The 27,500-nt window shown below is 43.2% G+C and overlaps 1 protein-coding gene across 1 annotated transcript in view; it reads left to right on the top strand.

Annotated features, from left to right (window-relative positions):
- LOC106584779 (patatin-like phospholipase domain-containing protein 2) overlaps positions 1-14,547 on the top strand; it is a 28,865-nt gene extending 14,318 nt beyond the window's left edge. Inside the window, exons 7-9 of the mRNA XM_045706243.2 lie at positions 7,456-7,588; positions 11,103-11,225; positions 11,566-14,547. Coding sequence (XP_045562199.2) covers positions 7,456-7,588; positions 11,103-11,225; positions 11,566-11,926 — 617 coding nt within the window. The 3' untranslated portion in view covers positions 11,927-14,547. The remainder of the gene's footprint in view (positions 1-7,455; positions 7,589-11,102; positions 11,226-11,565) is intronic.
- Positions 14,548-27,500: the final 12,953 nt, after the last annotated feature.

Raw genomic sequence — 27,500 nt, 5'->3', positions numbered from 1 at the left:
GTGGTGTATTGTAGTCTATATGACTGTAGTGAGTTGTTCTCTCTCTCTCTCTGTATTTATTGTGGTGTATTGTAGTCTATATGACTGTAGTGAGTTGTTCTCTCCTCTCTCTCTGTATTTATTGTGGTGTATTGTAGTCTATATGACTGTAGTGAGTTGTTCTCTCCTCTCTCTCTGTATTTATTGTGGTGTATTGTAGTCTATATGACTGTAGTGAGTTGTTCTCTCCTCTCTCTCTGTATTTATTGTGGTGTATTGTAGTCTATATGACTGTAGTGAGTTGTTCTCTCCTCTCTCTCTGTATTTATTGTGGTGTATTGTAGTCTATATGACTGTAGTGAGTTGTTCTCTCCTCTCTCTCTGTATTTATTGTGGTGTATTGTAGTCTATATGACTGTAGTGAGTTGTTCTCTCCTCTCTCTCTGTATTTATTGTGGTGTATTGTAGTCTATATGACTGTAGTGAGTTGTTCTCTCTCTCTCTCTGTATTTATTGTGGTGTATTGTAGTCTATATGACTGTAGTGAGTTGTTCTCTCCTCTCTCTCTGTATTTATTGTGGTGTATTGTAGTCTATATGACTGTAGTGAGTTGTTCTCTCCTCTCTCTCTGTATTTATTGTGGTGTATTGTAGTCTATATGACTGTAGTGAGTTGTTCTCTCCTCTCTCTCTGTATTTATTGTGGTGTATTGTAGTCTATATGACTGTAGTGAGTTGTTCTCTCCTCTCTCTCTGTATTTATTGTGGTGTATTGTAGTCTATATGACTGTAGTGAGTTGTTCTCTCCTCTCTCTCTGTATTTATTGTGGTGTATTGTAGTCTATATGACTGTAGTGAGTTGTTCTCTCCTCTCTCTCTGTATTTATTGTGGTGTATTGTAGTCTATATGACTGTAGTGAGTTGTTCTCTCCTCTCCTCTGTATTTATTGTGGTGTATTGTAGTCTATATGACTGTAGTGAGTTGTTCTCTCCTCTCTCTCTGTATTTATTGTGGTGTATTGTAGTCTATATGACTGTAGTGAGTTGTTCTCTCCTCTCTCTCTGTATTTATTGTGGTGTATTGTAGTCTATATGACTGTAGTGAGTTGTTCTCTCTCTCTCTCTGTATTTATTGTGGTGTATTGTAGTCTATATGACTGTAGTGAGTTGTTCTCTCTCTCTCTCTGTATTTATTGTGGTGTATTGTAGTCTATATGACTGTAGTGAGTTGTTCTCTCCTCTCTCTCTGTATTTATTGTGGTGTATTGTAGTCTATATGACTGTAGTGAGTTGTTCTCTCCTCTCTCTCTGTATTTATTGTGGTGTATTGTAGTCTATATGACTGTAGTGAGTTGTTCTCTCTCTCTCTCTGTATTTATTGTGGTGTATTGTAGTCTATATGACTGTAGTGAGTTGTTCTCTCCTCTCTCTCTGTATTTATTGTGGTGTATTGTAGTCTATATGACTGTAGTGAGTTGTTCTCTCCTCTCTCTCTGTATTTATTGTGGTGTATTGTAGTCTATATGACTGTAGTGAGTTGTTCTCTCCTCTCTCTCTGTATTTATTGTGGTGTATTGTAGTCTATATGACTGTAGTGAGTTGTTCTCTCCTCTCTCTCTGTATTTATTGTGGTGTATTGTAGTCTATATGACTGTAGTGAGTTGTTCTCTCTCTCTCTCTCTGTATTTATTGTGGTGTATTGTAGTCTATATGACTGTAGTGAGTTGTTCTCTCCTCTCTCTCTGTATTTATTGTGGTGTATTGTAGTCTATATGACTGTAGTGAGTTGTTCTCTCCTCTCTCTCTGTATTTATTGTGGTGTATTGTAGTCTATATGACTGTAGTGAGTTGTTCTCTCCTCTCTCTCTGTATTTATTGTGGTGTATTGTAGTCTATATGACTGTAGTGAGTTGTTCTCTCTCTCTCTCTGTATTTATTGTGGTGTATTGTAGTCTATATGACTGTAGTGAGTTGTTCTCTCCTCTCTCTCTGTATTTATTGTGGTGTATTGTAGTCTATATGACTGTAGTGAGTTGTTCTCTCCTCTCTCTCTGTATTTATTGTGGTGTATTGTAGTCTATATGACTGTAGTGAGTTGTTCTCTCCTCTCTCTCTGTATTTATTGTGGTGTATTGTAGTCTATATGACTGTAGTGAGTTGTTCTCTCCTCTCTCTCTGTATTTATTGTGGTGTATTGTAGTCTATATGACTGTAGTGAGTTGTTCTCTCCTCTCTCTCTGTATTTATTGTGGTGTATTGTAGTCTATATGACTGTAGTGAGTTGTTCTCTCTCTCTCTCTGTATTTATTGTGGTGTATTGTAGTCTATATGACTGTAGTGAGTTGTTCTCTCTCTCTCTCTGTATTTATTGTGGTGTATTGTAGTCTATATGACTGTAGTGAGTTGTTCTCTCCTCTCTCTCTGTATTTATTGTGGTGTATTGTAGTCTATATGACTGTAGTGAGTTGTTCTCTCCTCTCTCTCTGTATTTATTGTGGTGTATTGTAGTCTATATGACTGTAGTGAGTTGTTCTCTCCTCTCTCTCTGTATTTATTGTGGTGTATTGTAGTCTATATGACTGTAGTGAGTTGTTCTCTCCTCTCTCTCTGTATTTATTGTGGTGTATTGTAGTCTATATGACTGTAGTGAGTTGTTCTCTCTCCTCTCTGTATTTATTGTGGTGTATTGTAGTCTATATGACTGTAGTGAGTTGTTCTCTCTCTCTCTCTGTATTTATTGTGGTGTATTGTAGTCTATATGACTGTAGTGAGTTGTTCTCTCTCTCTCTCTGTATTTATTGTGGTGTATTGTAGTCTATATGACTGTAGTGAGTTGTTCTCTCCTCTCTCTCTGTATTTATTGTGGTGTATTGTAGTCTATATGACTGTAGTGAGTTGTTCTCTCCTCTCTCTCTGTATTTATTGTGGTGTATTGTAGTCTATATGACTGTAGTGAGTTGTTCTCTCCTCTCTCTCTGTATTTATTGTGGTGTATTGTAGTCTATATGACTGTAGTGAGTTGTTCTCTCCTCTCTCTCTGTATTTATTGTGGTGTATTGTAGTCTATATGACTGTAGTGAGTTGTTCTCTCTCTCTCTGTATTTATTGTGGTGTATTGTAGTCTATATGACTGTAGTGAGTTGTTCTCTCTCTCTCTCTGTATTTATTGTGGTGTATTGTAGTCTATATGACTGTAGTGAGTTGTTCTCTCCTCTCTCTCTGTATTTATTGTGGTGTATTGTAGTCTATATGACTGTAGTGAGTTGTTCTCTCCTCTCTCTCTGTATTTATTGTGGTGTATTGTAGTCTATATGACTGTAGTGAGTTGTTCTCTCCTCTCTCTCTGTATTTATTGTGGTGTATTGTAGTCTATATGACTGTAGTGAGTTGTTCTCTCTCTCTCTCTGTATTTATTGTGGTGTATTGTAGTCTATATGACTGTAGTGAGTTGTTCTCTCTCTCCTCTGTATTTATTGTGGTGTATTGTAGTCTATATGACTGTAGTGAGTTGTTCTCTCCTCTCTCTCTGTATTTATTGTGGTGTATTGTAGTCTATATGACTGTAGTGAGTTGTTCTCTCCTCTCTCTCTGTATTTATTGTGGTGTATTGTAGTCTATATGACTGTAGTGAGTTGTTCTCTCCTCTCTCTCTGTATTTATTGTGGTGTATTGTAGTCTATATGACTGTAGTGAGTTGTTCTCTCTCTCTCTCTGTATTTATTGTGGTGTATTGTAGTCTATATGACTGTAGTGAGTTGTTCTCTCTCTCTCTCTGTATTTATTGTGGTGTATTGTAGTCTATATGACTGTAGTGAGTTGTTCTCTCCTCTCTCTCTGTATTTATTGTGGTGTATTGTAGTCTATATGACTGTAGTGAGTTGTTCTCTCCTCTCTCTCTGTATTTATTGTGGTGTATTGTAGTCTATATGACTGTAGTGAGTTGTTCTCTCCTCTCTCTCTGTATTTATTGTGGTGTATTGTAGTCTATATGACTGTAGTGAGTTGTTCTCTCCTCTCTCTCTGTATTTATTGTGGTGTATTGTAGTCTATATGACTGTAGTGAGTTGTTCTCTCCTCTCTCTCTGTATTTATTGTGGTGTATTGTAGTCTATATGACTGTAGTGAGTTGTTCTCTCCTCTCTCTCTGTATTTATTGTGGTGTATTGTAGTCTATATGACTGTAGTGAGTTGTTCTCTCTCTCTCTCTGTATTTATTGTGGTGTATTGTAGTCTATATGACTGTAGTGAGTTGTTCTCTCCTCTCTCTCTGTATTTATTGTGGTGTATTGTAGTCTATATGACTGTAGTGAGTTGTTCTCTCCTCTCTCTCTGTATTTATTGTGGTGTATTGTAGTCTATATGACTGTAGTGAGTTGTTCTCTCTCTCTCTCTGTATTTATTGTGGTGTATTGTAGTCTATATGACTGTAGTGAGTTGTTCTCTCTCTCTCTCTGTATTTATTGTGGTGTATTGTAGTCTATATGACTGTAGTGAGTTGTTCTCTCTCTCTCTGTATTTATTGTGGTGTATTGTAGTCTATATGACTGTAGTGAGTTGTTCTCTCCTCTCTCTCTGTATTTATTGTGGTGTATTGTAGTCTATATGACTGTAGTGAGTTGTTCTCTCCTCTCTCTCTGTATTTATTGTGGTGTATTGTAGTCTATATGACTGTAGTGAGTTGTTCTCTCCTCTCTCTCTGTATTTATTGTGGTGTATTGTAGTCTATATGACTGTAGTGAGTTGTTCTCTCCTCTCTCTCTGTATTTATTGTGGTGTATTGTAGTCTATATGACTGTAGTGAGTTGTTCTCTCCTCTCTCTCTGTATTTATTGTGGTGTATTGTAGTCTATATGACTGTAGTGAGTTGTTCTCTCTCTCTCTCTGTATTTATTGTGGTGTATTGTAGTCTATATGACTGTAGTGAGTTGTTCTCTCCTCTCTCTCTGTATTTATTGTGGTGTATTGTAGTCTATATGACTGTAGTGAGTTGTTCTCTCCTCTCTCTCTCTGTATTTATTGTGGTGTATTGTAGTCTATATGACTGTAGTGAGTTGTTCTCTCTCTCTCTCTGTATTTATTGTGGTGTATTGTAGTCTATATGACTGTAGTGAGTTGTTCTCTCTCTCTCTCTGTATTTATTGTGGTGTATTGTAGTCTATATGACTGTAGTGAGTTGTTCTCTCCTCTCTCTCTGTATTTATTGTGGTGTATTGTAGTCTATATGACTGTAGTGAGTTGTTCTCTCCTCTCTCTCTGTATTTATTGTGGTGTATTGTAGTCTATATGACTGTAGTGAGTTGTTCTCTCCTCTCTCTCTGTATTTATTGTGGTGTATTGTAGTCTATATGACTGTAGTGAGTTGTTCTCTCCTCTCTCTCTGTATTTATTGTGGTGTATTGTAGTCTATATGACTGTAGTGAGTTGTTCTCTCTCTCTCTCTCTGTATTTATTGTGGTGTATTGTAGTCTATATGACTGTAGTGAGTTGTTCTCTCTCTCTCTCTGTATTTATTGTGGTGTATTGTAGTCTATATGACTGTAGTGAGTTGTTCTCTCCTCTCTCTCTGTATTTATTGTGGTGTATTGTAGTCTATATGACTGTAGTGAGTTGTTCTCTCCTCTCTCTCTGTATTTATTGTGGTGTATTGTAGTCTATATGACTGTAGTGAGTTGTTCTCTCCTCTCTCTCTGTATTTATTGTGGTGTATTGTAGTCTATATGACTGTAGTGAGTTGTTCTCTCCTCTCTCTCTGTATTTATTGTGGTGTATTGTAGTCTATATGACTGTAGTGAGTTGTTCTCTCCTCTCTCTCTGTATTTATTGTGGTGTATTGTAGTCTATATGACTGTAGTGAGTTGTTCTCTCCTCTCTCTCTGTATTTATTGTGGTGTATTGTAGTCTATATGACTGTAGTGAGTTGTTCTCTCTCTCTCTCTGTATTTATTGTGGTGTATTGTAGTCTATATGACTGTAGTGAGTTGTTCTCTCCTCTCTCTCTGTATTTATTGTGGTGTATTGTAGTCTATATGACTGTAGTGAGTTGTTCTCTCCTCTCTCTCTGTATTTATTGTGGTGTATTGTAGTCTATATGACTGTAGTGAGTTGTTCTCTCCTCTCTCTCTGTATTTATTGTGGTGTATTGTAGTCTATATGACTGTAGTGAGTTGTTCTCTCTCTCTCTCTGTATTTATTGTGGTGTATTGTAGTCTATATGACTGTAGTGAGTTGTTCTCTCTCTCTCTCTGTATTTATTGTGGTGTATTGTAGTCTATATGACTGTAGTGAGTTGTTCTCTCCTCTCTCTCTGTATTTATTGTGGTGTATTGTAGTCTATATGACTGTAGTGAGTTGTTCTCTCCTCTCTCTCTGTATTTATTGTGGTGTATTGTAGTCTATATGACTGTAGTGAGTTGTTCTCTCCTCTCTCTCTGTATTTATTGTGGTGTATTGTAGTCTATATGACTGTAGTGAGTTGTTCTCTCCTCTCTCTCTGTATTTATTGTGGTGTATTGTAGTCTATATGACTGTAGTGAGTTGTTCTCTCCTCTCTCTCTGTATTTATTGTGGTGTATTGTAGTCTATATGACTGTAGTGAGTTGTTCTCTCTCTCTCTGTATTTATTGTGGTGTATTGTAGTCTATATGACTGTAGTGAGTTGTTCTCTCCTCTCTCTCTGTATTTATTGTGGTGTATTGTAGTCTATATGACTGTAGTGAGTTGTTCTCTCCTCTCCCTCTGTATTTATTGTGGTGTATTGTAGTCTATATGACTGTAGTGAGTTGTTCTCTCCTCTCTCTCTGTATTTATTGTGGTGTATTGTAGTCTATATGACTGTAGTGAGTTGTTCTCTCCTCTCTCTCTCCCTCTGTATTTATATTGGTGTATTGTAGTCTGTACAGTGAGGGAAAAAAGTAGTTGATCCCCTGCTCATTTTAACGGTAGGTTTATTTGAACAGTGAGAGACAGAATAACAACAAAAAAATCAAGAAAAACGAATGTCAAAAATGTTATAAATTGATTTGCATTTTAATGAGGGAAATAAGTGTTTCTATTCTATTAGAGTGTTCTTAGTGTTCTCTCTGTCTCTCTCTGTAGCTCTGGTTCTAGAGTGTTCTAAGTTTTCTCTCTGTCTCTCTCTGTAGCTCTGGTTCTAGACTGTTCTAAGTTTTCTCTCTGTCTCTCTCTGTAGCTCTGGTTCTAGACTGTTCTAAGTGTTCTCTCTCTCTCTCTCTCTCTGTAGCTCTGGTTCTAGAGTGTTCTTAGTGTTCTCTCTGTCTCTCTCTGTAGCTCTGGTTCTAGAGTGTTCTTAGTGTTCTCTCTGTCTCTCTCTGTAGCTCTGGTTCTAGAGTGTTCTTAGTGTTCTCTCTGTCTCTCTCTGTAGCTCTGGTTCTAGAGTGTTCTAAGTGTTCTCTCTGTCTCTCTCTGTAGCTCTGGTTCTAGAGTGTTCTAAGTGTTCTCTCTGTCTCTCTCTCTGTAGCTCTGGTGGAAGCCTGCAAGGAGAGATACAGTCTGGGCCAGTCGCTAAGCAACCTGCTGCCAGTCAGGATGGCGACGGCTATGATGCTTCCATACACCCTTCCCCTGGAGTCTGCTCTGTCTATGACTGTTAGGTAGGACTAGACCCTATACCCTTCCCCTGGAGTCTGCTCTGTCCATGACTGTTAGGTAGGACTAGACCCTATACCCTTCCCCTGGAGTCTGCTCTGTCCATGACTGTTAGGTAGGACTAGACCCTATACCCTCCCCCTGGAGTCTGCTCTGTCCATGACTGTTAGGTAGGACTAGACCCTATACCCTCCCCCTGGAGTCTGCTCTGTCTATGACTGTTAGGTAGGACTAGACCCTATACCCTCCCCCTGGAGTCTGCTCTGTCTATGACTGTTAGGTAGGACTAGACCCTATACCCTTCCCCTGGAGTCTGCTCTGTCCATGACTGTTAGGTAGGACTAGACCCTATACCCTTCCCCTGGAGTCTGCTCTGTCCATGACTGTTAGGTAGGACTAGACCCTATACCCTTCCCCTGGAGTCTGCTCTTCTATGACTGTTAGGTAGGACTAGACCCTATACCCTTCCCCTGGAGTCTGCTCTGTCCATGACTGTTAGGTAGGACTAGACCCTATACCCTTCCCCTGGAGTCTGCTCTGTCCATGACTGTTAGGTAGGACTAGACTCTATACCCTTCCCCTGGAGTCTGCTCTGTCTATGACTGTTAGGTAGGACTAGACCCTATACCCTTCCCCTGGAGTCTGCTCTGTCCATGATTGTTAGGTAGGACTAGACCCTATACCCTCCCCCTGGAGTCTGCTCTGTCTATGACTGTTAGGTAGGACTAGACCCTATACCCTTCCCCTGGAGTCTGCTCTGTCTATGACTGTTAGGTAGGACTAGACCCTATACCCTCCCCCTGGAGTCTGCTCTGTCTATGACTGTTAGGTAGGACTAGACCCTATACCCTTCCCCTGGAGTCTGCTCTGTCCATGACTGTTAGGTAGGACTAGACCCTATACCCTCCCCCTGGAGTCTGCTCTGTATAACTAATGGCCTGTCTCTTCTGTCAGACTGTGTCCATGACTGTTAGGTAGGACTAGACCCTATACCCTCCCCCTGGAGTCTGTTCTGTCCATGACTGTTAGGTGGGACTAGACCCTATACCCTCCCCCTGGAGTCTGCTCTGTCTATGACTGTTAGGTAGGACTAGACCCTATACCCTCCCCCTGGAGTCTGCTCTGTCTATGACTGTTAGGTAGGACTAGACCCTATACCCTCCCCCTGGAGTCTGCTCTGTCCATGACTGTTAGGTAGGACTAGACTCTATACCCTTCCCCTGGAGTCTGCTCTGTCTATGACTGTTAGGTAGGACTAGACCCTATACCCTTCCCCTGGAGTCTGCTCTGTCCATGACTGTTAGGTGGGACTAGACTCTATACCCTTCCCCTGGAGTCTGCTCTGTCTATGACTGTTAGGTAGGACTAGACCCTATACCCTCCCCCTGGAGTCTGCTCTGTCTATGACTGTTAGGTAGGACTAGACCCTATACCCTCCCCCTGGAGTCTGCTCTGTCTATGACTGTTAGGTAGGACTAGACCCTATACCCTCCCCCTGGAGTCTGCTCTGTCTATGACTGTTAGGTAGGACTAGACCCTATACCCTCCCCCTGGAGTCTGCTCTGTCTATGACTGTTAGGTAGGACTAGACCCTATACCCTCCCCCTGGAGTCTGCTCTGTCCATGACTGTTAGGTAGGACTAGACTCTATACCCTTCCCCTGGAGTCTGCTCTGTCTATGACTGTTAGGTAGGACTAGACCCTATACCCTTCCCCTGGAGTCTGCTCTGTCTATGACTGTTAGGTAGGACTAGACCCTATACCCTTCCCCTGGAGTCTGCTCTGTCTATGACTGTTAGGTAGGACTAGACCCTATACCCTCCCCCTGGAGTCTGCTCTGTCTATGACTGTTAGGTAGGACTAGACTCTATACCCTTCCCCTGGAGTCTGCTCTGTCCATGACTGTTAGGTGGGACTAGACTCTATACCCTCCCCCTGGAGTCTGCTCTGTATAACTAATGGCCTGTCTCTTCTGTCAGACTGTTAGAGTGACTGTATTATTATATATGACTAATGGCCTGTCTCTTCTGTCAGACTGTTAGAGTGACTGTATTATTATATATGACTAATGGCCTGTCTCTTCTGTCAGACTGTTAGAGTGACTGTATTATTATATATGACTAATGGCCTGTCTCTTCTGTCAGACTGTTAGAGTGACTGTATTATTATATATGACTAATGGCCTGTCTCTTCTGTCAGACTGTTAGAGTGACTGTATTATTATATATGACTAATGGCCTGTCTCTTCTGTCAGACTGTTAGAGTGACTGTATTATTATATATGACTAATGGCCTGTCTCTTCTGTCAGACTGTTAGAGTGACTGTATTATTATATATGACTAATGGCCTGTCTCTTCTGTCAGACTGTTAGAGTGACTGTATTATTATATATGACTAATGGCCTGTCTCTTCTGTCAGACTGTTAGAGTGACTGTATTATTATATATGACTAATGGCCTGTCTCTTCTGTCAGACTGTTAGAGTGACTGTATTATTATATATGACTAATGGCCTGTCTCTTCTGTCAGACTGTTAGAGTGACTGTATTATTATATATGACTAATGGCCTGTCTCTTCTGTCAGACTGTTAGAGTGACTGTATTATTATATATGACTAATGGCCTGTCTCTTCTGTCAGACTGTTAGAGTGACTGTATTATTATATATGACTAATGGCCTGTCTCTTCTGTCAGACTGTTAGAGTGACTGTATTATTATATATGACTAATGGCCTGTCTCTTCTGTCAGACTGTTAGAGTGACTGTATTATTATATATGACTAATGGCCTGTCTCTTCTGTCAGACTGTTAGAGTGACTGTATTATTATATATGACTAATGGCCTGTCTCTTCTGTCAGACTGTTAGAGTGACTGTATTATTATATATGACTAATGGCCTGTCTCTTCTGTCAGACTGTTAGAGTGACTGTATTATTATATATGACTAATGGCCTGTCTCTTCTGTCAGACTGTTAGAGTGACTGTATTATTATATATGACTAATGGCCTGTCTCTTCTGTCAGACTGTTAGAGTGACTGTATTATTATATATGACTAATGGCCTGTCTCTTCTGTCAGACTGTTAGAGTGACTGTATTATTATATATGACTAATGGCCTGTCTCTTCTGTCAGACTGTTAGAGTGACTGTATTATTATATATGACTAATGGCCTGTCTCTTCTGTCAGACTGTTAGAGTGACTGTATTATTATATATGACTAATGGCCTGTCTCTTCTGTCAGACTGTTAGAGTGACTGTATTATTATATATGACTAATGGCCTGTCTCTTCTGTCAGACTGTTAGAGTGGCTGTATTATTATATATGACTAATGGCCTGTCTCTTCTGTCAGACTGTTAGAGTGACTGTATTATTATATATGACTAATGGCCTGTCTCTTCTGTCAGACTGTTAGAGTGACTGTATTATTATATATGACTAATGGCCTGTCTCTTCTGTCAGACTGTTAGAGTGACTGTATTATTATATATGACTAATGGCCTGTCTCTTCTGTCAGACTGTTAGAGTGGCTGCCTGATGTTCAGGAGGATGTGGGATGGATCAGGGAGCAGGTCGTTAAGGTGTTGCAGTGTGCTGTGAGCCGGGCCACCAAGACTGTCTCCAACCACGTCTCTGCAAAGTAAGTAAGGATACAGACACACAAACAGACAGACAGACAGACAGACAGACAGACAGACAGACAGACAGACAGACAGACAGACAGACAGACAGACAGACAGACAGACAGACAGACAGACAGACAGACAGACAGACAGACAGACAGACAGACAGACAGACAGACAGACAGACAGACAGACATTCTCACTTACTGTTTGTAAACATTTTTATGATCAATTTGTATTGATTTTTCACACAAACAACAACCAGAACTCTTCCTTCAGCATCGTCTGAGAAGAATGCCTTTCTCTACCGATGGTAGAGTCCTTATTTCTCATGATCTAATGAGTCTCTGTCTTTAGCTGTTACTACCAGTTGGAGCTGCGTCACTGCCAGTCCCTGCCTGCCCAACTCAACCCTGCCAGACTGCTCCCTAGCTGGGTGAGGGGAGGCAGCTCCTCTGTCCTGGATGTTATCAGTCGTCTGGACCAGTACCAGAGGCAGCTGCTGCCGGGCTCCTTCTGTGTCAACCTGGACCTCCAGGGCGCCTTATACACCAGCGGGACCCCAGGCCCAGGAAGATACCCCAAAGCTGGGGAAGGAAGTCCAGGACCAGCCCTGGACCCTATTGCCTCCATCATAGACCCAGATGAGGTAGAGGGGATGGGCCTGATGATGAGGAGGCTCAATGAAAACCACAACTCTACTCCAGCCTCGCTCTAATATTATAATGTATCCCTAAAGAAAAGGACTAGGGTGGACTGTAAATTAAGGCGTGTCCAGAGGGTAAATTAGGGCGTGTTGAGAGGATACACTGAGCCAAACCCACGTTCAGTAGACTGAACCAAACCCACGTTCAGTAGACTGAACCAAACCCACGTTCAGTACACTGAACCAAACCCACGTTCAGTACACTGAGCCAAACCCACGTTCAGTACACTGAACCAAACCCACGTTCAGTACACTGAACCAAACCCACGTCAGTACACTGAGCCAAACCCACGTTCAGTACACTGAGCCAAACCCACGTTCAGTACACTGAACCAAACCCATGTCAGTACACTGAGCCAAACCCACATTCAGTACACTGAACCAAACCCACGTTCAGTACACTGAACCAAACCCACGTTCAGTACACTGAACCAAACCCACGTCAGTACACTGAACCAAACCCACGTTCAGTACACTGAACCAAACCCACGTCAGTAGACTGAACCAAACCCACGTCAGTAGACTGAACCAAACCCACGTCAGTAGACTGAACCAAACCCACGTTCAGTACACTGAACCAAACCCACGTTCAGTACACTGAACCAAACCCACGTTCAGTACACTGAACCAAACCCACGTCAGTAGACTGAGCCAAACCCACGTCAGTACACTGAACCAAACCCACGTTCAGTACACTGAACCAAACCCACGTCAGTAGACTGAACCAAACCCACGTTCAGTAGACTGAACCAAACCCACGTTCAGTACACTGAACCAAACCCACGTTCAGTACACTGAACCAAACCCACGTTCAGTACACTGAACCAAACCCACGTCAGTACACTGAACCAAACCCACGTCAGTACACTGAACCAAACCCACGTCAGTAGACTGAGCCAAACCCACGTCAGTAGACTGAACCAAACCCACGTCAGTAGACTGAACCAAACCCACGTCAGTAGACTGAACCAAACCCACGTCAGTAGACTGAACCAAACCCACGTCAGTACACTGAACCAAACCCACGTCAGTAGACTGAGCCAAACCCACGTCAGTAGACTGAACCAAACCCACGTCAGTAGACTGAACCAAACCCACGTCAGTAGACTGAGTGCATATATTTAATTGTATGTGGCCCCAGCGGGAATCAAACTCATGATGACACTGGCGTCGCTGACGCCACACTGTTACTATTATTATCTGTATTATCTTAAAACTACACTGTTGGTTAGAAGGCCTTGTCAGTAAGCATTTTCACTGTAAGCTTCTACACCTGTTGTATTAGGCGCATGTGACAAATACAATTAGATTTGATTTATCGACTGAGCCACACAGGATCTCCAGGAGCTGTTAAGGTAGCTGTTAAGGTAGCTGTTGGTAGCTGTTAAGGTAGCTGTTAAGGTAGCTGTTAAGGTAGCTGTTAAGGTAGCTGTTGGTAGCTGTTAAGGTAGCTGTTAAGGTAGCTGTTGGTAGCTGTTAAGGTAGCTGTTAAGGTAGCTGTTAAGGTAGCTGTTAAGGTAGCTGTTGGTAGTTGTTAAGGTAGCTGTTAAGGTAGCTGTTAAGGTAGCTGTTAAGGTAGCTGTTAAGGTAGCTGTTAAGGTAGCTGTTGGTAGCTGTTAAGGTAGCTGTTAAGGTAGCTGTTGGTAGCTGTTAAGGTAGCTGTTAAGGTAGCTGTTAAGGTAGCTGTTAAGGTAGCTGTTAAGGTAGCTGTTGGTAGCTGTTAAGGTAGCTGTTAAGGTAGCTGTTAAGGTAGCTGTTGGTAGCTGTTAAGGTAGCTGTTAAGGTAGCTGTTAAGGTAGCTGTTAAGGTAGCTGTTGGTAGCTGTTAAGGTAGCTGTTAAGGTAGCTGTTGGTAGCTGTTAAGGTAGCTGTTAAGGTAGCTGTTAAGGTAGCTGTTAAGGTAGCTGTTAAGGTAGCTGTTGGTAGCTGTTAAGGTAGCTGTTAAGGTAGCTGTTGGTAGCTGTTAAGGTAGCTGTTAAGGTAGCTGTTAAGGTAGCTGTTAAGGTAGCTGTTAAGGTAGCTGTTGGTAGCTGTTAAGGTAGCTGTTAAGGTAGCTGTTAAGGTAGCTGTTGGTAGCTGTTACGGTAGCTGTTGGTAGCTGTTAAGGTAGTTGTTAAGGTAGCTGTTAAGGTAGCTGTTAAGGTAGCTGTTAAGGTAGCTGTTACGGTAGCTGTTGGTAGCTGTTACGGTAGCTGTTACGGTAGCTGTTAAGGTAGCTGTTAAGGTAGCTGTTACGGTAGCTGTTAAGGTAGCAGTTACGGTAGCTGTTACGGTAGCTGTTGGTAGCTGTTAAGGTAGTTGTTAAGGTAGTTGTTAAGGTAGTTGTTAAGGTAGCTGTTGGTAGCTGTTAAGGTAGCTGTTAAGGTAGCTGTTAAGGTAGCTGTTGGTAGCTGTTAAGGTAGCTGTTAAGGTAGTTGTTAAGGTAGCTGTTAAGGTAGCTGTTAAGGTAGCTGTTACGGTAGCTGTTGGTAGCTGTTACGGTAGCTGTTACGGTAGCTGTTACGGTAGCTGTTAAGGTAGCTGTTAAGGTAGCTGTTACGGTAGATGTTAAGGTAGCTGTTGGTAGCTGTTAAGGTAGTTGTTAAGGTAGTTGTTAAGGTAGTTGTTAAGGTAGCTGTTGGTAGCTGTTAAGGTAGCTGTCGGTGTGAAGGTAGCTGTGGTGCTGACGGAGGTAGGGCTGTTGGTAGCTGTTAAGGTAGCTGTTAAGGTAGGAGGTGCTGTAAGGTAGCTGTTAAGGTAGCTGTGGTGCTGGGAGCGACGGTAGCTGTCGGTGCTGAAGGTAGCTGTTAAGGTAGCTGTTACGGAGGTAGGGCTGTTGGAGCGAGGGTGAGGGGGGGGGGGCTGTTGGAGCGAGGGCGGGGGGGGGGGGCGGGGCTGAGGTGCGGGAGCTGTAGGCCCTAGTGGGTGAGGATCACAGACTGTTGATGCCTAGGAACCTACAGGGACCTTCAACAACCTTGCACCGATCTGCAGAATCTCATCTGTACACACAGCACCTTAGAATGACATTTTACTTATTTTCATTGAGTTGTTATCCGTCCTCAGACTCTGATAACAAGCCCGTCAGCTCATCGCTACACAGTGCCTCACAGAACTTTGACATACAGTACCAGTCAAAAGTTTGGACACACCTACTCATTCAAGGGTTTTTCTTTATTTTTACTATTTTCTACATTGTAGAATAATAGTGAAGACATCAAAACTATTAAATAACACATATGGAATCATGTAGTAACCAAAAAAGTGTTAAACAAATATTTTTATTCATCCCTTAAAATTACTCCCTTTTTCTTGTAGTGTTTGTTCTCATCTCTTTTTTTTTACACGTGCCTGATAAGTACTTACTTCGATCATTAGGATGTCCAGCCCTAAATGGACATCTACTTCTCTTTTAATGATGTGACATAATGACATCACCGAGGCCCCTGTTGCTTCACTAGGAGCTAAATGGAACGGCTGTGTTCCAAACGGTACACTATTCCCTACATAGTGCGCTACGAAATAAGTGGACTTAATAGGGAATAGGCTGTCATTTGAGTGGCATACAACAGACTCTATTTTTAACAGACCTAACGCAATTGTAAATCTTAGCGCTGGCAGTATCGCTATAGGTTCAGGGGGAGGATGTGTCAGAATTATTTTTATTTTTTATTTTTTTCACAACTGGAATTATGGTCACAGTAGCTGGCTGTGTTGTGAAATTAATAAACACGTTGTGGGTGTGTGTTGAGGCTTGATCCCTCACTGGCCAATCAGAACGTGCTCCATGGCTAAATAATGTGGTTGCTTCAAGTTGTGTATTTTACAGTTTTTTATTGGAGTGTTAGTCCGTTATAGCATAGTTTGTTAAATAGCCTACAGAAACAAAATAACCAAAAATGTATTTAGGCCTATCCCATCTTGGCTAAATATGTTGAACATGTTTGCAGTCCACATTGTAAGAAGCCAAATTGCAATATGGCTTCAATATGGAAATACTGTATATTGTTAAACATAGCATTCACACTGATATGGGTGCTAGGCTACAAATGGCCATTATGTCTGCCATGTCTGAGCCGTGGACATGCCAAACGTTGTCAATAAGCAATATTAAATTCACTTTTGATTCACTTAAAAAGAGAGGGAATAATTTGAATCAAATTCTAATCATAACCAAACCACTTGTTTTTAAGTCTTTCTCTAAATACAGTCACAGGCACCATAATTGCTCCCCGTAGGCGTATAATATTAAGCCAACGCAGACGGTGGAGGTTTTTACATACGTCCAAACATTTTACACAAGCTGGATGAAGATCCAATATAAAGAGAATGTCCACTTGTCACAACGTCCACAGGTGGCGCCTCTCCCCGTTCGGGCGGCGCTCGGCGCTCGGCGTCGCCGGCCTACTAGCTGCCACCGATTTCCTTTTCTGTTTCGTTTGGTAATGTCTGGTTAGGGTAGCACCTGTTTTGTGTTTAGTAATTAGTGGGGTATTTAGTCTGTCTGTTTTGTGTTTGGGGTTGTGCGGGATTTCATTTCTGGTCCTTTTATATTTAGCATTTTGGCTTTAGGGTTGCTGAGCTGAGTCCCGATATATTCCCAAGACTGTGTTAGTCTTCCTTTGTTGGAATATTTTTTCCCTTGCCTTGTAGGCTTTTGGACTTGTTTTTTCTTCATTAAAGTAACTACGTGTTTCACGTACCTAGGTCTCCTGCGCCTGACTTCACCCCTCCTGCAGAACTATTATTTGACACCACTCACCATTTTACTGCTCCCCAATAGAATGTTTTAGAAACCTCATGGATGGAACCATCTTACTGAGCGCATTCACACTTTTCCAGAAATAGCAGATTGCATTTCATGCGAACTGGACGTTCCATAAAGCCAGGATGGTGAATCATTCTAATAAGTCTTGTTTTTCATTTTATTTGATGAAAAACTAGATATCTGTTTTTTTTTTTTAAACATCAATAGTTTGAAATAGCTTGAAGTCAGACGCATGATATCATAAAATTCACAGGATAAAAAAGAGAGGGTGGTCGGCCTCCCAAGTGGCGCAGTGGTCTAAGGCACTGCATCGCAGTGTTACAGCATCACTACAGTCTGGTGATTCGTTCCCGGCCGTGACCGGAAGTCCTATAGGGCACAATTGGCGCCGCGTCATCCGGGTTAGGGGAGGGTTTGACCGGGGTCGGCTTTACTTGGTTCATCGCGCTCTAGTGACTCCTTGTGGAGGCCGGGCGCCTGCAGACTGACTTCGGTCGTCAGTTGAACGGTGTTTCATCTCACACATTGGTGCGGCTGGCTTCCGGGTTAAGTTGGCGGGTAGGTGTTAAGAAGCGCGGTTTGGCGGGTCATGTTTATGAGGACTTATGACTCGACTTTCGCCTCTCCCGAGCCCATTGGGGAGTTGCAGCGATGAGACAAGAACATAATCACAAAAAATAGGGGATAAGAAAATTATATGAATAAATAATAATGACCCTAATAATGAACCAATCTTAGCTGGGTATAGCTCATAGGTCGAGGGTAAGGGTAGCCCATAGGCCGTGGGTAAGGGTAACCTATAGGCCAAGGGTAAGCTACCCTGATGGGAATATAGACATGAAGGTTTTTTACGCATGTCCAATGCGGGATTTGGCTAAAATATTGTAGGCCTACAAAATACATACAGTTGAAGTCGGAAGTGTACATACACTTAATTAGTTTACATAAGTTTACATACACAAAATTATCTATATCCACAGTAAAACAAGTCCTATATCGACATAACCTGAAAGGCCGCTCAGCAAGGAAGAAGCCACTGCTCCAAAACCGCCATAAAAAAGCCAGACTGCGGTTTGCAACTGCACTTGGGGGCAAAGACTGTACTTTTTTGGAGAAATGTCCTCTGGTCTGATGAAACAAAAATAGAACTGTTTGGCCATAATGATCATCGTTATGTTTGGAGGAAAAAGGGGGAGGCTTGCAAGCCGAAGAACACCATCCCAACCATGAAGCACGGGGGTGGCAGCATCATGTTGTGGGGGTGCTTTGCTGCAGGAGGGACTGGTGCACTTCACAAAATAGATGGCTTCATGAGGAAGGAAAATGGTGTGGATATTTTGAAGCAACATCTCAAGACATCAGTCAGGAAGTTAAAGCTTGGTTGCAAATGGGTCTTCCAAATGGATAATGACCCCAAGCATACTTCCAAAGTTGTGGCAAAATGGCTTCAGGACAATAAAGTCAAGGTATTGGAGTGGCCATCACAAAGCCCTGACCTCAATCCTACAGAACATTTGTGGGCAGAACTGAAAAGGTGTGTGCGAGCAAGGAGGCCTACAAACCTGACTCAGTTACACCAGCTCTGTCAGGAGGAATGGGCCACAATTCACCCAACTTATTGTGGGAAGCTTGTGGAAGGCTACCCAAAACGTTTGACCCAAGTTAAACAATTTAAAGGCAATGCAATCAAATACTAATTGAGTGTATGTAAACTTCTGACCCACTGGGAATGTGATGAAAGAAATAAAAGCTGAAATAAATAATTCTCTCTACTGTTATTCTGACATTTCACATTCTTTAAATAAAGTGGTGATGCTAACTGACCTAAGACTGGGAATTTTTACTAGGATTAAATGTCAGGAGTTGTGAAAAACTGAGTTTAAATGTATTTGGCTAAGGTGTATGTAAACTTCCGACTTCAACTGTAGATAAGAAGGGGATGCTGCCAAACTTAATAAAGTTTTGGTGATTTAAGATTTATTTCAAAGCAGTCTCACAAGCCAAACCTTTTATTTATAAGCTTGGCTGCTTGGCAAATGCATTGGGCAGGACAAAAAAATGCTTGGTTTTTAATAAAAATGAAACCAAATGGCATTAAACATTTGTTTATTAATAAGAGGGTTACCTGCACAAATAAACACATCTCATCTTTGTTCCATGAGCATACTGTAAGGGCAGCGCTAAGACCTGTTGTTCCATGAGCATACTGTAAGGGCAGCGCTAAGACCTGTTGTTCCATGAGCATACTGTAAGGGCCCCGCTAAGACCTGTTGTTCCATGAGCATACTGTAAGGGCCCCACTAAGACCTGTTGTTCCGCGAGCATACTGTAAGGGCCCCACTAAGACCTGTTGTTCCATGAGCATACTGTAAGGGCCCCACTAAGACCTGTTGTTCCATGAGCAAACTGTCAGGGCCCCACTAAGACCTGTTGTTCCATGAGCAAACTGTAAGGGCCCCGCTAAGACCTGTTGTTGCATGAGCATACTGTAAGGGCCCCACTAAGACCTGTTGTTGCGCGAGCATACTGTAAGGGCCCCACTAAGACCTGTTGTTCCATGAGCATACTGTAAGGGCCCCACTAAGACCTGTTGTTGCATGAGCATACTGTAAGGGCCCCACTAAGACCTGTTGTTTCATGAGCATACTGTAAGGGCCCCACTAAGACCTGTTGTTGCGCGAGCATACTGTAAGGGCCCCACTAAGACCTGTTGTTCCATGAGCATACTGTAAGGGCCCCGCTAAGACCTGTTGTTCCATGAGCATACTGTAAGGGCCCCACTAAGACCTGTTGTTCCATGAGCATACTGTAAGGGCCCCACTAAGACCTGTTGTTCCGCGAGCATACTGTAAGGGCCCCACTAAGACCTGTTGTTCCATGAGCATACTGTAAGGGCCCCGCTAAGACCTGTTGTTCCATGAGCATACTGTAAGGGCCCCACTAAGACCTGTTGTTCCATGAGCATACTGTAAGGGCCCCACTAAGACCTGTTGTTCCATGAGCATACTGTAAGGGCCCCACTAAGACCTGTTGTTCCATGAGCATACTGTAAGGGCACCACTAAGACCTGTTGTTCCATGAGCATACTGTAAGAGCCCCACTAAGACCTGTTGTTCCATGAGCAAACTGTAAGGGCCCCGCTAAGACCTGTTGTTCCATGAGCATACTGTAAGGGCACCACTAAGACCTGTTGTTCCATGAGCATACTGTAAGAGCACCACTAAGACCTGTTGTTCCATGAGCATACTGTAAGGGCCCCACTAAGACCTGTTGTTCCATGAGCATACTGTAAGGGCCCCACTAAGACCTGTTGTTCCATGAGCATACTGTAAGAGTCCCACTAAGACCTGCTTTTGGTTGGTAATAAATCTCCTGATATGCGCTACATGAAATGTTTGCGCTTGTTTTCAAGGACACACCTTAAAATATTGCCACCCTTCCCACCTCAGGACAAGCAAGCTGATATTAGACAGGTAAATTGCTGAACCTGGCGCATGGGGTGGAAAATGCCAGCGTGCCAGTTTTAACAGGCTGAAATTGCACACTAACGTACGTTGCGCACAAAACTAGAGCCCAATTAGTCAAGTCACAATGGCACCCTACTCTGATTATAACCTAACAGAACTTTTCTAAAAGGAAAAACAAACAGTATTTTATATTCCAATATGTTATATATATATATATATATAATATAATTTTAAGCTATAGTCATACAGTTTCACAGGGCCATAAGGGTAGTGCTCATCAGTGGGGAAATTGGATCTCCCATTTTGTTTCATTTTATCAACACTTATGTACAACCAATTGTTTAAAACTTGTGTGTTCTGGTGGACTGTTTTCAGAATGTTTGTGGACTGTTTTTAGAATGGTTTGTATTCTGCTGGACTAGAGAAGAGGGAATGAGAATAAGGGAAGGAGAGCTCTGAATAACTTTAACAGGTTATGTGTGGATGGATTCTTGACTGAGGGATGTAATGCACACGTGCCCAACCAATGTACTATTCATTCTGAAACCAATTGTACTCTTTCTGTGTCTGTGCTCTTCTATGTATAGGTCAACTTGTCTTACCAATATTTATATGACGAATATGCCAATACCTTGCTATTACAAAATGTAAAATGTACATGGACAACTGATTCTGTCTTAACAACAATCAGCATGGCTCTGAAGGGGGATGATATACAAGGAGATCCAATGGGAATACATTTCACATATCACCAGATATCACTGCACCTGACTGCAATATAATAAAGACTACATGAGTGAATACATGGGAGAAATACTGAAAATAGAAACATGTCTGTTATTAGCTAAGTACGAATATGTTAATTCATGCTAATTCATTATTGCACATATTTGTCAATACTGCAGTATACTGTTATCTCTAACAGCTGTAGTGTAATTTATCTCCATTGGTCAATACTGCACTATACTGTTATCTCTAACAGCTGTAGTGTAATTTATCTCCATTGGTCAATACTGCAGTATACTGTTATCTCTAACAGCTGTAGTGTAATTTATCTCCATTGGTCAATACTGCACTATACTGTTATCTCTAACAGCTGTAGTGTAATTTATCTCCAACACTGCTTGTTACTGTTGTTCACCATCTGACTTTAGGAAATCACAGAAAAGTGCTAGATGTGAACGACATGTGTAATGTGGACTTGTCTGTATGCTGTTTAGTGTATTGCTGGCAGCAGCTTCCCACCAAGGCACATCCTGGTTATGTGTTAATGTACTGAATAAAGGTGATTCTGATGCATGGTTCACATGCATATGCTTTCACTGCAGATGAAATAAAGTAAGTTATGAGCAGGGTTTAAAATACCTATAAATGTTTACAATGTTGACTAAATCTTGGAATTTCTAAGTGCTTTAATTAAGTGGCTCATATTTCAATAGCATGTTAATTCAGCTATAGAAGTGTCATACCCATAGGGGGAACCAGTGCATGTACCCCCATCAGATTTGTCCTGTTTTTGTTCTTTTTCAGATGTTAAATTAATTTACTAAAATTCCATTTGTTTTTGTCCACATTTTATCATCATTATTTGTCTGTCTGGTGTTTTGTGGAGGGAGCAGTATCGTCAGTGGAGGAGGAGAGAGAGAGAGAGAGAGAGAGAGAGAGAGAGAGAGAGAGAGAGAGAGGGTGCCTTGACGGGCAGGACTCATGTTTATAAATTAATTTGATGTAACCTATTGATTCCTTGATGAATAAATAAAAAATAAAAATCATGTTTTGTTGTTTCTCTGTAATACTAGCCACCTCACAATTTTATGAAGTTAGCTTTAGCTTGGCAGCCATATGGGTTCACATTCTCCTAACCTCATAACTAGCTACCAATCCATTTAGAGTAGCTTGTCTAACTAAACCAGCATGCCTGCTGCCAAGGTTGCTAGACTTTGGAAAAGCAAGCAATAACTAAATGTACTGAATAAAGCTCACATTCATTTCAATCTGTTACCCAGATGTTTAGCAGAGATACAGAAGAAACTTATTGTCGCTGTCTGATGAAAATTACCATATTTTCCCCATGAACAAATATACAATTATGAAACTACAGAAACTATTCTGAATGCATTTTCTTGGTCCTAGATTCATGAAATGTTCAGAGCACATTGTTTTCAATAAATAAATAAATGAAAATCTAGTTACTAGGTTTTCATCAGACAACAGAAATATTTGGTTTCTTTAAAAACATTAAAATAACCACCAGCCAGTCAGGAGTATACAGACAGCTCAGCTTAGAAATGGTTTAAATGTAATCTGGCACCTTGTGATAATATCATAATATGCCTATGTGTGTGTGTGTGTGTGTGTATTGATCATGACACCATGCTATGTGTCTGTATTGATAGTGTGTGTTATGATCCCATGTACTGTTTTGTAATGTGGAGGTCATATCCCGGACATGCTAGTGCAGTATATTGATATGTTTCATAGACAACAGTCAGAATGACACCCTCTGGAATGTGTAGAATAGAATTATTCATGATGAAAAGAAAAGTTGCTTCAGGGAGTCGAACCCGGGGCCAGCGACTGGCGAGACGACACGTTAACCGTTACACCAATACGTTCGGACCTTTCGATAAAGTCGCTAGCTGTTGTGTTCAGGTCGCTACAGTACAGTTACCCCCTTTCTTCGGGAGAGCGTGTCCCCACGCTTCTCTATACCAAGTTCCTCACGTGTACACGCCTCTCCCGATGGCCTAATCCCACTTCTGACACCAACGTAGCAAATTGTTGGGTTAAGGTTGCTACAATATTGCAGAGAATCATATACTGTATGTTTGTCATAGGAAAAAGGTTAACTTTCCATGGCCACTCAATTTAACCATTTCCAATTAGAGATCCTCAAGGGCCAGCTGTTGACAAATTGCAGCACTTAGGCTACACTTTGGGGCATAAGTAAAGTCGTTTTTTTCTGCATGGTTTGCCTAGGGCCCGAGACTAATATGGAAGCTTTACAGTATTTGCACCACACACTGGAGACAGCTTATATCCAAGACGTTCTTGCCTGCGTGGGAGTCCTACAATGCGTCATCAGCATGCCTGCTGCTTTTTGTTTTTACAGTAGCCTACTCAAATCACCATTGGCCCGGCCTGACACACTCTTGGGAGAATGCCCTGTTCTGTCCTTCCAAAGTTCGACTGTCGTATGAGTGTGTTACCGCCAGGGGGCGCAGTCTCTCGGAAAGGACATCCCTAATGCAGCTCTACTTTGGCTCCGCCGGCAACATGAACTGAATCTACCCGGGAGAGACCCGAGGAAGATGGCGGCGACTGATCGTTCCCGATCCGAAGCTGCAAAACAGCGTAGGCAGGATCAATTACAGCGATGGCTAGGCTCTGAAACCGATCAGACGGGACCGGGAACGCGGGACGGGTCGACGGGAACCGGGACGCGGAGGGCCCGGGTTCGGTTCGCTCAGGGTGCCGTGTTTATGGCAGCCTGTTCGGCCGGGGACAGAGAGGAGGTAGCGGCGCTCCTACGACAGGGCGCTGACATCAACCACGCCAATATAGACGGACTGACAGCGCTTCACCAGGTACTCAACTAGCTACTTCAGCTTGACCAGCGGGTACAAAGTTGTTACATTGTTACGGGTCGTTTGAGCAGTGGAATGAGAGGGTGGAAACAGTGTAGCGATCTGTGTTGTAGACTACGACGAAACAAAAAATGTTCAATTAGCTACTGTAACAAAGTAACCCTTTGAGTGAACATTGCATCGATAATCGACAAGTAGACAGAAAACACTGTCAAAATAACTTTTATCTCGTCCAATCTAAGAAAGTCGGTGATTTGGGATATGTTTAAGAAACCACACAGAACTTTCTGGTCTTGATGTTTGTGCCATTGTGATGGTAATCATTCCGCTATGTGTTCTATAAGTAGACTGGGTCCTTATGAACTGTTGCGTTCAACTTCGTGGTTTTCTCTCGGGTGAACTCGACAAAAGACGGAAAAGACTGTCGCTTGTAGAATAACATGTAGAAAATGTAATCTAATCAAGAGTTTTCAAGATCAGAAAATATGAAAAATATAGGCCTACTGTTTATCAACTATTTTCATATTTACATCCACACAAGATTTCCAGGATGTTGACAATAATGTATTCAAATCTTTCAGATAAAGCCTGTGATTGGATCTTGGTAGATGTAAGATTTTTTTGTGTGTGTGATCATTGTATCAATCAACGTTATAATGTTATCAATTGTTATGGCAGCATACACACTGTATGCTTACTAATAGGTGTAATGATAACCTAATCATTTGTAGTGTTTATTTCAGATAAACATGATTATTTTAAATCCCTTAAAGATAATGTGAACAAAGTTTTAATGTTCAACAGATACAATTACTGTGTTGCTATTGTTTTGTTGTCTTTGTGATTGTTTACTACAAAAGGCATACGACAAACCCCTCAGTCCAGTAGAGAGGATGTCTGACCACCCCCTCAGTCCAGTAGAGAGGATGTCTGACAACCCCCTCAGTCCAGTAGAGAGGATGTCTGACCACCCCCTCAGTCCAGTAGAGAGGATGTCTGACCACCCCCTCAGTCCAGTAGAGAGGATGTCTGACCACCCCCTCAGTCCAGTAGAGAGGATGTCTGACCACCCCCTCAGTCCAGTAGAGAGGATGTCTGACAACCCCCTCAGTCCAGCAGAGAGGATGTCTGACTACCCCCTCAGTCCAGCAGAGAGGATGTCTGACTACCCCCTCAGTCCAGCAGAGAGGATGTCTGACTACCCCCTCAGTCCAGCAGAGAGGATGTCTGACTACCCCCTCAGTCCAGTAGAGAGGATGTCTGACTACCCCCTCAGTCCAGTAGAGAGGATGTCTGACAACCCCCTCAGTCCAGCAGAGAGGATGTCTGACTACCCCCTCAGTCCAGTAGAGAGGATGTCTGACTACCCCCTCAGTCCAGTAGAGAGGATGTCTGACAACCCCCTCAGTCCAGTAGAGAGGATGTCTGACAACCCCCTCAGTCCAGCAGAGAGGATGTCTGACTACCCCCTCAGTCCAGCAGAGAGGATGTCTGACAACCCCCTCAGTCCAGTAGAGAGGATGTCTGACAACCCCCTCAGTCCAGTAGAGAGGATGTCTGACAACCCCCTCAGTCCAGTAGAGAGGATGTCTGACAACCCCCTCAGTTCAGTAGAGAGGATGTCTGACCACCCCCTCAGTAGAGAGGATGTCTGACCACCCCCTCAGTAGAGAGGATGTCTGACAACCCCCTCAGTCCAGTAGAGAGGATGTCTGACAACCCCCTCAGTCCAGTAGAGAGGATGTCTGACCACCCCCTCAGTCCAGTAGAGAGGATGTCTGACCACCCCCTCAGTCCAGTAGAGAGGATGTCTGACTACCCCCTCAGTCCAGTAGAGAGGATGTCTGACCACCCCCTCAGTCCAGTAGAGAGGATGTCTGACCACCCCCTCAGTCCAGTAGAGAGGATGTCTGACCACCCCCTCAGTCCAGTAGAGAGGATGTCTGACAACCCCCTCAGTCCAGTAGAGAGGATGTCTGACCACCCCCTCAGTCCAGTAGAGAGGATGTCTGACCACCCCCTCAGTCCAGTAGAGAGGATGTCTGACCACCCCCTCAGTCCAGTAGAGAGGATGTCTGACAACCCCCTCAGTCCAGTAGAGAGGATGTCTGACCACCCCCTCAGTCCAGTAGAGAGGATGTCTGACTACCCCCTCAGTCCAGTAGAGAGGATGTCTGACCACCCCCTCAGTCCAGTAGAGAGGATGTCTGACCACCCCCTCAGTCCAGTAGAGAGGATGTCTGACAACCCCCTCAGTCCAGTAGAGAGGATGTCTGACAACCCCCTCAGTCCAGTAGAGAGGATGTCTGACCACCCCCTCAGTCCAGTAGAGAGGATGTCTGACCACCCCCTCAGTCCAGTAGAGAGGATGTCTGACCACCCCCTCAGTCCAGTAGAGAGGATGTCTGACAACCCCCTCAGTCCAGTAGAGAGGATGTCTGACAACCCCCTCAGTCCAGTAGAGAGGATGTCTGACAACCCCCTCAGTCCAGTAGAGAGGATGTCTGACAACCCCCTCAGTTCAGTAGAGAGGATGTCTGACCACCCCCTCAGTAGAGAGGATGTCTGACCACCCCCTCAGTAGAGAGGATGTCTGACAACCCCCTCAGTCCAGTAGAGAGGATGTCTGACAACCCCCTCAGTCCAGTAGAGAGGATGTCTGACCACCCCCTCAGTCCAGTAGAGAGGATGTCTGACCACCCCCTCAGTCCAGTAGAGAGGATGTCTGACTACCCCCTCAGTCCAGTAGAGAGGATGTCTGACCACCCCCTCAGTCCAGTAGAGAGGATGTCTGACCACCCCCTCAGTCCAGTAGAGAGGATGTCTGACCACCCCCTCAGTCCAGTAGAGAGGATGTCTGACAACCCCCTCAGTCCAGTAGAGAGGATGTCTGACAACCCCCTCAGTCCAGTAGAGAGGATGTCTGACCACCCCCTCAGTCCAGTAGAGAGGATGTCTGACCACCCCCTCAGTCCAGTAGAGAGGATGTCTGACAACCCCCTCAGTCCAGTAGAGAGGATGTCTGACCACCCCCTCAGTCCAGTAGAGAGGATGTCTGACTACCCCCTCAGTCCAGTAGAGAGGATGTCTGACCACCCCCTCAGTCCAGTAGAGAGGATGTCTGACCACCCCCTCAGTCCAGTAGAGAGGATGTCTGACAACCCCCTCAGTCCAGTAGAGAGGATGTCTGACAACCCCCTCAGTCCAGTAGAGAGGATGTCTGACCACCCCCTCAGTCCAGTAGAGAGGATGTCTGACCACCCCCTCAGTCCAGTAGAGAGGATGTCTGACCACCCCCTCAGTCCAGTAGAGAGGATGTCTGACAACCCCCTCAGTCCAGTAGAGAGGATGTCTGACCACCCCCTCAGTCCAGTAGAGAGGATGTCTGACCACCCCCTCAGTCCAGTAGAGAGGATGTCTGACCACCCCCTCAGTCCAGTAGAGAGGATGTCTGACCACCCCCTCAGTCCAGTAGAGAGGATGTCTGTAATTGGTTCTATGTGTATAAAATGTCAAGGGCCCTGTTTCAGATTAAAATGACGTTAGAAATGAAGAAAGTAGGACTATTTGCCATTTAGGCACCTGTTGTCAACCCCCCCACACAGACTCCATGTTTCACCATGTAATGTCCCTCCCAACCACCTTCTTGGGCGGGGGGAGAGAGACTACCACCACTAGTCTGGACTCCATCACTGTCAGACTGTGACTGGACCGACCTACACGTACAGTATTCCCTCTGCTTTTATCATACCCCTTTTATACAGTCATACATAAACACATAGCTGT

This window comes from Salmo salar, chromosome 23 (assembly GCF_965601325.2).
Source record: "Salmo salar chromosome 23, fSalSal1, whole genome shotgun sequence".
Taxonomy (NCBI): domain Eukaryota; kingdom Metazoa; phylum Chordata; class Actinopteri; order Salmoniformes; family Salmonidae; genus Salmo; species Salmo salar.
The sequence above is the reverse complement of the archived record's forward strand: the minus strand, read 5'-3'. Positions and strand labels throughout refer to the sequence as shown.